The sequence below is a fragment of the Lactuca serriola genome, chromosome 5, assembly GCF_051521515.1.
Source record: "Lactuca serriola cultivar US96UC23 chromosome 5, Lser_US96UC23_V15, whole genome shotgun sequence".
In the NCBI taxonomy this organism is placed as follows: domain Eukaryota; kingdom Viridiplantae; phylum Streptophyta; class Magnoliopsida; order Asterales; family Asteraceae; genus Lactuca; species Lactuca serriola.
In genome coordinates this window covers 189,243,559-189,253,371 of record NC_136412.1, presented here as the reverse complement: position 1 = coordinate 189,253,371, position 9,813 = coordinate 189,243,559, and the positions used below count along the sequence as shown (strand labels likewise).

Below are 9,813 nucleotides of genomic sequence, written 5' to 3'. Positions count from 1 at the left end.
TTAAAACAAAAATATAAGTTTGTAGGGTCTCAACATAATATTAATAAATAAAATACAAGTGTTATTAAAATATAAATTATAGGTGTTGTAACATATAAAAGAGATATGCATTTTCCAAAAAAAAACATATATTTTACATTGACCTGTTACAAGGTATATTTTAAAAAGATCAATCAGCTACCTCAGTTCTGTTAGTTATTTAAATATCAAGAGTTGTTTATTGAACAGAGAGAGCGAGAGATATTTTGATATCACTTGCGTTGAATACTTCTCTCGAAAGAGTTGTTGAATATAAAAAGAGTTGCCAGAGAATCAGCAAGTCGCCATTGTTTCTTGTACAGGATGCATTTTATAAACGCAGTACAGTTGATACGAATGGTGACGAGTCCCAGTAGCAATTCGATGTTAGGAGCAGAAATTGAATTCGGATCGGCGATGTTTTACGTTTACGTTGGCATCTCGTGTTTGCTAGTCATCTTTGCCGGCATCATGTCCGGCCTTACCTTAGGATTGATGTCTCTTGGTCTCGTCGAGCTCGAAATCCTCCAGCGCAGCGGCACTCCCGTCGAGAAAAAACAAGCAGGTTTTTTGATTTATTAATTCGCACTTAATTCTTCAACTTCTTTATCTAGTTAACGTGATTGATGCCTATTTTGAATGTATGCTTTCCTTCTTCCAATTTCTTTATGCTTTTTGAACCTTACATATCTATTTAGGGTCCCAATTTGTATACGGATTCAATTTAACTTGTAAACGAAGGTTTTGACTAGGATTAATCTCTACATGAATCACATCAACTATGCTTCTATTCAAATATGATTTGATTTATCTGACCATTTTCAATTTCAAGTCAATCAATGATTTCTATTTTCTAGTCGAGCAGAGAAGCATCGACAGTTTTTTTTTTTTTAAATATGCTTTTTGTTTTTTTTATAAAAGCATTTATGATCTGTTTTTTAGAGTGCCAAAAAATGTAAAACCTGTCTCTATGCATGACAATGGCATCCATTGACCTCTCATATTGGTTTTATGCAACATTATCTTCTCCAGCTGTCATATTTCCAGTGGTTCAGAAACAACACCAACTTCTTGTAACATTGCTTTTATGCAATGCAGCTTCCATGGAGGTAATACATTAAGATTTTAAATGGTGTTTTTAGAATTAGATCAATCCTTTTTTCTCAAAAGATGTGGTTGGTTACTTTAACATTTAATAACCATTTGACAAAAGTACACACATCAAAGTTTTTAAACAAGCAAATCCTTGTAAAGTTTGTTATTAACTATTATTATATTTTTCACAAGATCCTTTTTGATGTACATGGTTTATTATTCTGTTGCAAATCTTCAGGCCCTACCAATATACTTGGACAAGATTTTCCATCAAGTTGTTGCAATCGTGCTTTCTGTAACTTTTGTCCTACTTTTTGGAGAGGTAACTTAGAAAATTCAGAATTTAGCTTCTTTCTTCTTCTTCTTCTTCTTCTTCTTCTTCTTCATGAATCATGTATATGTATAACTTTTTTTACAGTTTATTTTTCATTGACAGGTGATTCCACAAGCATTATGTACCAGATATGGACTTGCTATAGGTTCTAGCTTTATCTGGCTTGTACGTATTTTGATGATAATTTGCTATCCAATTGCTTACCCTATAAGCAAGGTAAATTTTAGGATTAAAGGCAAGAAATAGCAATGTACTTTCATTTATATGTTCATTATAGCTTCTTACTTTCATTTCTTCTTCTTAAATCATTTTACTTTGAGAAATCCAATGCCTTAATAATAATGAAATTTAAATATATATACAATCTAGTTTTATTAGAACATTACAGCTTATGTTTAAAAGAATTTTGTGATTCCAGATTCTTGATTTGGTATTGGGACATAATGATGCTTTATTTAGAAGAGCTCAGTTGAAAGCTCTTGTTTCCATCCATGGCCTAGAGGTTAATTCTAATCTTTTAAGCATGTAGCATATAAAATTTTCTTTTTTTGATGAAATAAATCCTTATGTGTATACTTTTTATGCAATGAATAACATCCTAATTCTATTGTAGGCAGGTAAAGGAGGTGAACTGACTCATGATGAGACCACAATTATCAGTGGAGCACTTGATTTAACTGAAAAGGTATCAAATGAAATAAACCTTCAGTTTATAACATTGGTTTTTCTTTTTTCTTTTTCTTATATTTATGGTGTAAATTATTACTTTCTTAAAGTAATCATTGATTTGTCTGATCAGACTGCAGAGGAGGCAATGACACCAATTGAGTCAACTTTTTCATTGGACGTTAATTCAAAGTTAGATTGGTGAGTTTTGTACTTTTGTTCATGTACATTATTATATTTGTTTCTTATCATTTTGTCTTCTTTTGACAATTATTAAGCTTGCATGATTAAAAAGGCAGCAGATTTTTTTTCATTACCTTTCCAAATGTTTGCTAGAGTTCTACTTAAGATAAAGTGAATAACTAAATTACCCTTGTACACCTTGTGAACTAAATTCAATAATATAGAATGCCAATATAGCATATATATATATATATATATATATATATATATATATATATATATATATATATATATATATCACCTTTTTTTGGAATATGTTAGGGAAGCAATGGGAAAGATTCTTGCAAGAGGTCATAGCAGAGTTCCTGTTTACTCTGGAAATCCAAGAAATGTTATTGGACTTCTATTGGTAACTTCTCACTCTCTTTTAATAATTATTATCATTTAAATGCAACAAAAATAGCAACAAACTTCCATTGATTTATTTAATACAGCATCCTACTTTCATTATACTTACAAAATTCAATCAAACTATAGAAATGTCATATGTGTACATTGCTATTTCTTGCTATAACACACAAGGCATCTCCTGATTTTATCATTGTTTGAGGTGTAGGTGAAAAGTCTTCTTACTGTAAGAGCAGAAACTGAGACTCCAGTAAGTGCAGTTTCCATTAGAAGAATTCCAAGGTTTGCATCTTCTTAAACTCAAAAAGAAATAAATGCCCTCCTCATCCTCATCCTCAATCAATCAATCACTATATTCTATTTTTTTAAAATAGGGTTCCAGCTGACATGCCACTGTATGACATACTAAATGAGTTCCAAAAGGGAAGTAGTCATATGGCAGCTGTAGTCAAAACAAAAGGAAAAAGTCAAAGACCTCCTACACTTGAAGAAGAACCAAAAAATAGTGAGAATGTAGCAATTGATGTGGAACCACGAATTTTTGCTAAGCTAGGGGATGTTGGAACTAATGGAATGTCTTATTTAACTGAGGACATTGAAGAAGGTGAAGTCATTGGTATAATCACTTTAGAAGATGTATTTGAGGAACTTCTTCAGGTTCTTTTGTTGCTTCCTTTACACATAATTTGCATGTTTAAATCCCATGTGTAGTTTAAAGTATCTACCCGCGTTTTAGATTCTAAACATATGGTAAATAAAATTTTTCTATGAATGCAGGAGGAGATTGTAGATGAGACCGATGAATATATTGATGTGCATAAAAGGTACATTAAATTTATAGAATTATAATATGTTATTCTGTTTTTTATGAAAATAAGAAAACCAACTAATATTTGCTTTCAACAGGATACGTGTAGCAGCAGTTGCAGCTGCTACATATGTAGCCCGTGCTCCCTCATTTCGGAGATTATCTTCTAATACTGTAAGAAATCATCTTCTTTTTTTTATAATATAAAATAATAGATTGTCAATAATATATATATATATATTATTGACAATATTAGCAAATTCGGGTTTAACCAAAAGCAAGAAGATGAATATATATATATATATATATATATATATATATATATATATATATATATATATATATATATATATATATTCATCTTCTTGCTTTTGGTTAAACCCGAATTTGCTAATATTGTTCTTGTTAAATACATTAGGGAGCCCAAAATAAGCAAGGGCAAACTCCAAAGAAGCCGGGTGAGGGTGATTCAAATTCATTAAAGTTGCAAAGGGCTCTTGTTGAGCCTTTGCTTCGAAAAGAGACATAAAATGGTCAAAGCCTTGTAAAAGACAGTTTTTGTGTGCAGGAGGGATATATATATATATATATATATATATATATATATATATATATGTGTGTGTGTGTGTGTGTGTGTGTGTGTGTGTTACATTATAATAATGAGAAAATATTGTTATCTCGTCTACTCTAATAAATGAAAATCTTTTTGCCAAGTGACACATTCTCATTGATTTGGACACATGTCATTTTGTGGTTATTTTCAATAAAAAAAAATTCGACATGGCATTTTGTGGTTTTTTTTTTACATTTTATCAAATTCCACATAATATTTAAATATAATAACTATAATAAATGTAATAATAAATGCATATCAATTTTATTCATTAAGTTTTTTTTAATTTTAAGATTTCTAAATTAAAACTTTATTAGTTTCCTTTGTTTATTTATCTAAATTATTTGTTTAAATTTAAAAAAGAAAAAAACACATTATTTTTAATAATTCAATATTTTTCTAATTTTTCTAATAAATTCAAACTTTTAAATGTTTAGAATTTTATATTTAAATTTTCTTTTAAATGAACTCATGTAATACATGAGTTTTACACCTAGTTTATTAATAAACAACCATACTTATATACAATATAAACACTAAAGAAGGCAAGATAATCAATGCAAATCAATTAAAATCAGCTCCCTAATCACAACTATATCAAATCCTAATTATGTGCATTCCAACTATAACATATTGTATTCTACAACACTCCCCCTTCAAGCTGGCAGGTATATAATTATCATGCCAAGCTTGCCAGTAAGTTCTTCGAACAGCTTCCGTGGGAGACTTTTAGTCAACAAATTGGCAATATGTTGTTTTGAGGGTAAGTAGACCATGTAACCACTTCCGTAATCTCTTATTTATTTATAAAATAACGATCAACTTCCACATGCTTGGTTCTATCGTGGTGAACTGGGTTATGAGCTATGTTCAACGTTGCCTTGTTGCAACAAAGTTTAATTAGTGCTTCAAAAGTTAACTGTTACTCTTCCATTAGCCGTTTTATCCATATTCCTTTACATATGCCATTCCTTCACATATGCCATGAGAAACAACTTGGAACTCAGATACAAGATTCAACACTGCTTCATAATAAATGCTTTGTGATACAACTAGCTGCTTTTTGCTTCTCCATGTTACGAGGTTTCCCCATACATAACTACAATACCTACTGGTTGATCGCCTATCATTGACAACACTTGCCTTATCAACATCAGTGAACACTTCAAGGAAACAATTCTCTCCCTTTTTGAAGAGTTATCCTTTTCATGGGGTTCCTTTTAGGTATCTCAAGACCTTATAAGCAGCTTCCGTGTGTCTCTTTAGGAGAGTGCATAAATTGGCTGATAACACTCACCACAAATTTGATATCCGGTCTAGTATGTGATAGATAGATGAGCTTTCCCACTAACTATTGATATCTTTTTTGTTGACCTCGTAACCATCTTTTGTAGTTCATAGCTTTTTGTTGGCTTCCATTGGGGTGTCAGTAGGTTTGCATCCTAACATTCTTGTCTCAGCTAGTAAATCCATGACATATTTTCTTTGTGAAGTGGATATTTCCTTTTTGACCTTTTGCAACTTCCATTCCTAGATAATATTTAAGTAGTTTGAGGTCTTTCATCTCAAACTCCAAACTAAGATAGGCCTTTAGTTTGTTAATTTCATCCGAATCATTACTTGTTATAATAATAACATCGACATACACAATGAATTGCAAGTTTTCCGTCATTTGAATGTTCAAAGAAAAAAATGTGATCTGCTTGTCCTTGGTCGTATCCTCTCTTGGTTACAACTTGAGTGAATTGGCTAAACCATGCGTGTGGTGATTGTTTTAGCCTGTAAACTGATTTTTCAACATGTACACCTATCGTTCCAGGATGTCATTTCCTAGGGGAAATTCCATATAAACTTCTTCACCAAGTTCCCCATTCAGAAATGCATTTTTAACAGTCAGTTGCATTAGAGACCAATCAATATTAGGTGTTAGAGAGAGTAAAAGTCAAACAGTAATGAGCTTTGCAACCGGAGCAAACGTCTCTTGATAGTCAATGCCATATGTCTATGTGTAGCCTTTATCTACAGGTTGTGCTATCTATTCACACTCCTGTTACTGTTGTATTTGGTGGTGAACAACCATTTACATCCAACTGTTTTCTTCCCAATCAGAAGATTAATGGCCTCCCACGTTTTATTTCCTTCGAGGGCTGTTATTTCTTCTGGCAGTACAGTCTTCCAATTGGGAGACATAAGTGCTTCTTCTACATTGCTTGGAATCTTAACTTGATCAATATTAGTAACAAATGCTTAGTGTGTGGGGGGTAAGTTTTCATAGGCCATGAAACCGGAAATCAAATGTTTTGTGCATTACCTTTCCTAAGAGCAATGAAAGATCTTCATTAGTAGAATGCATGACTTGTGTCGGAAAGTTTTCTAGAGCATATTCATGACAATCTTGGGTCTTTTATGTCTCTACTCTATGAGGGTGATGCCTCCTTTAATAAACAAGTAAGTTTGGGACATGTACCAACTTGTTAGAAGCAGTATCGTTGATTTGAAGTGGTTCTAAAGCTGCATACAAGGGTTGAATTGGTGGTATAGAATCTAGTGGATTTGTCAGGAGAGTATCGAGGTTGAGAAAATTATCCATGTTCTCATCTTCATTTAGGTTCTCCCCCTTAAAGATGATACTTATTGAAGTAGAGTTCAAATTTGAAAAAAGTAAAATCTTTAGAAACAAATACTTGATGCATAGTTGGTGAGAAACAATTATATCCTTTTTGTGTTGAGAAGTAGCTAACAAATACACATTTGTGTGCATGAGGATCAAGTTTGGATTGGCCCGGGCGATAAGAATGGACAAATGTCTTACACCCAAAGATTCTTGGTGGAAGTGATGAGACTCGGAATAATAGGAATGCCTTTTTTAGGACAGAAAATCGGAGATCGGAACTGAAGGACTTTTGATGGAAACCTATTTATGAGGTAACATGCAGTAAGAATAGCTTCACCTCATTGTTATTTAGAGACATGTATGGTAAAAATTAGGACGTGGACTACCTCTAATAGGTGGCGGCGATTCTTTTGACATCATTCTTTTGTGGGGTGTAGGGACATGAAATTTGGTGAATAATACCATGTTTGGAGGGATAAGTGCCTAAGGTGGTTTTGAAGTATTCCCTTATGTTATCGATGCAAATAGTGTGAATCGTGGCTTGGAATTAATTTTTGATCATGTTTGGAGAGACAAGATCCACCTTATTACCACCAATCCATGATGGATGATGAGAACCTCAATTTTCAACTTGTTTCTAATTCATTAACTGCTTAATGGGTTTTGTTGAAGACAAAACCCTTAAACCTTTTCTTATGAGCTTAATGTGAAGAAGTGTAATGTTGATGAGATGACACCCTTCATATGTTGTTAGGGGCAGTAGCCCGTTGCTAGACGTCAGCTACTGTCTATGTTAGTCTATAATGAATCTTGTGCAAGTAGGAGATTGTTGGATCTATATGCCCAAAAATCATTATGGAGTGATATTGCTAATAATATATGATCCTATAGGGTCACACTTTTATCAAGTTGGAACATTTTTTATATTTATTATTAATGTGATTCTTAATAAATAATATCGATTCTTGTATTTTAATTAGGGAATAATTATCGTTTTATGAAAATAATAACTATAAGAGAATATAACTAGTTATTATTTCATATGGTATGAATTAATAAGTCATGCACAATATTTTGGACTAGTTGAATTCTTTTGTCTTTTACCTAAAGACAAAGTTTATATTTTATAAACTTGGAGTTTATAAAAAATAAAGAATCCTCCTCTTTTCAAGAGGTATGGCCTAAAATATTACAAAATGGGGGGTTGCTTTTCAACCTCCATGCTTTGTCTCCCATGCTTCTAAAGGCTAGCTATTACTTTAGACTATTTTAATGGTTAGGCCTTACCTTTCATGGACTATATAAGAGATGCATGAGGCTTGCATTTTTTCCAACATAATCACTCTATTCTTCCCTTCTTTATCTCTAAAAACTGTAAGTATGAAGAGCTCCCTTCTTATGAAGTTTGGTGCTTTACTTTGGTGGTTTAGAAGCCTTATTGAGTTGTCTTCTTTAGTGCTTATTTTAGTTAAGCACTAAAAGGGTTAAGACACACAAGAATACAAGAAGGAACTAGCATTCTAAGTGCCTTACTCTTGATGGTGGATACTTGAAGAGAAATCATATTCTTTGATTTTTGCTATCTTCATCAACACCCCAAAACCAAGTGGGTTCAAAGGCTTCAAAGGTTATCTGTAAAACAACCTATGGTTGTTTTTTATTTCATTCTAACATCTATAAATGGATCCATGATGGTTTGGTTTTGTTATGAACTGATGACGCGCCCCTCAGAGCGGGCCAGAAGAAAGAGAACGCCCGACGAGGCGCTCACAGCGAGAAGTCGGACTAGCAACTCGGCCGCCTCAGCGGCCCAGGATTCCCGCGAGGCGATCGCGTAGGAAGTCCGCACTTGCCAATTATTGTCCTTCAGCTGCAGTCCAAGGATAATGGCTCCAGGCGACAAAGAGCGCACTCAGAGCATTATCGCCTGGGCTAATCGTTGGGCCGGACACAAACATGGAGCATGGCCTTCCAATAAGAATGGCGGATCCTGTCGGAACCACAGTCTTTGTCCCTCGTGCAGACCGAGGAAGATCTCCAGTATAAAAGGCCGATTACACTGCCTTGAGAGGTAAGCTATTCTGCCCTGACCATCTACCTCCATACTCCAGATGCATCTCACTAACTTGACCGTCAGAGCGTCTTTCCGGGACCTCCTCCCGGAGAGCGGCTAACGCCTCTTCTTTCTTTGTGGCCTTTCAGGTTCCATTCCGACGACCATCTCCCTGTAGCTTAGGTGGTTCGGAGCTAGTTCGCATCATTTGGCGCCAAACGTGTGTGTGACAATAGATACGCAAACCCCTTTTCTTTTGTTTTTCAACTTAACCATGCATTACGAAGAAGACGACGGGTGAGTCATCGGAACCACCGCATAGCCCGATACACCCGATGGCATCGTTGGACGCAGTCAACACCCCATCAGCCATCTTCCGGTGGCACACCACCATCTCTTGAAGTAGCACCACTCTCCGGCGGCCTGCCACCATCCCTTGAGGCAGTACCATTATCCGGCGGCCCGCCACCGTCTCTTGAACCAGTGGTCTGCCACCATCTCTTGTGACAGCACCGACATCCTATGGTCTGCCACCATATCCCATGACGATATTGCCACCAGATGGCCCATCACCCTCCGTTGCAGCAATCATGCAATCGGTTTTAACCCAGAGTCAAACATCGCCATCCACTCCAGCTCACACACCATCCCCCTTATTCCCATACAGTGGTGTGTCTAACCAATACATAGTACCCACTTCGCCGCCATTCTTCCCCAACACCATCAATCCTAACAACTTTCAAACAACACCCATGACGCCTTTCGTGAAAAGCTCGCATGCGAACAATGCTATAACCGGCCCAAACGTTACACCACAACCGCAGAGCCACCCGTCATTGGTGGCGAGCACCGTGTCAACATCACCACTCGCACTTTACCAGCAAATACACATGACCCAACAACACATACCCATGACCCAACAGCAAATACCCATGACCCAACAGCAAATACCCATGACCCAATAGCAAACACCCATGGCCCAACAACAAATACCCATGGCCCAACAACAAATACCCATGTC

General features: G+C 35.2%; 1 protein-coding gene across 1 annotated transcript; it reads left to right on the top strand.

Moving 5' to 3' along the window:
• The first annotated feature begins 200 nt into the window (after positions 1-200).
• On the top strand, positions 201-4,225 carry LOC145053385 (DUF21 domain-containing protein At4g14240-like). Its single transcript, XM_079001423.1, has 13 exons — positions 201-583; positions 1,051-1,127; positions 1,352-1,435; positions 1,550-1,663; positions 1,866-1,949; positions 2,061-2,132; positions 2,247-2,314; positions 2,618-2,705; positions 2,913-2,986; positions 3,079-3,361; positions 3,482-3,528; positions 3,611-3,686; positions 3,931-4,225. The coding sequence occupies exons 1-13, from the start codon at positions 343-345 to the stop codon at positions 4,039-4,041; spliced, it is 1,419 nt and encodes a 472-aa protein (XP_078857549.1). The 5' UTR covers positions 201-342; the 3' UTR covers positions 4,042-4,225.
• The last annotated feature ends 5,588 nt before the right edge of the window (positions 4,226-9,813 follow it).

Coding starts and splice junctions, on each gene's coding strand:
- LOC145053385 (XM_079001423.1), top strand. CDS start 343: ATGCATTTTATAAACGCAGTACAGTTGATACGAATGGTGACGAGTCCC. Junction 1,436..1,549: donor TTGTCCTACTTTTTGGAGAG/GTAACTTAGAAA, acceptor TTTCATTGACAG/GTGATTCCACAAGCATTATG. Junction 2,706..2,912: donor ATGTTATTGGACTTCTATTG/GTAACTTCTCAC, acceptor TTTGAGGTGTAG/GTGAAAAGTCTTCTTACTGT.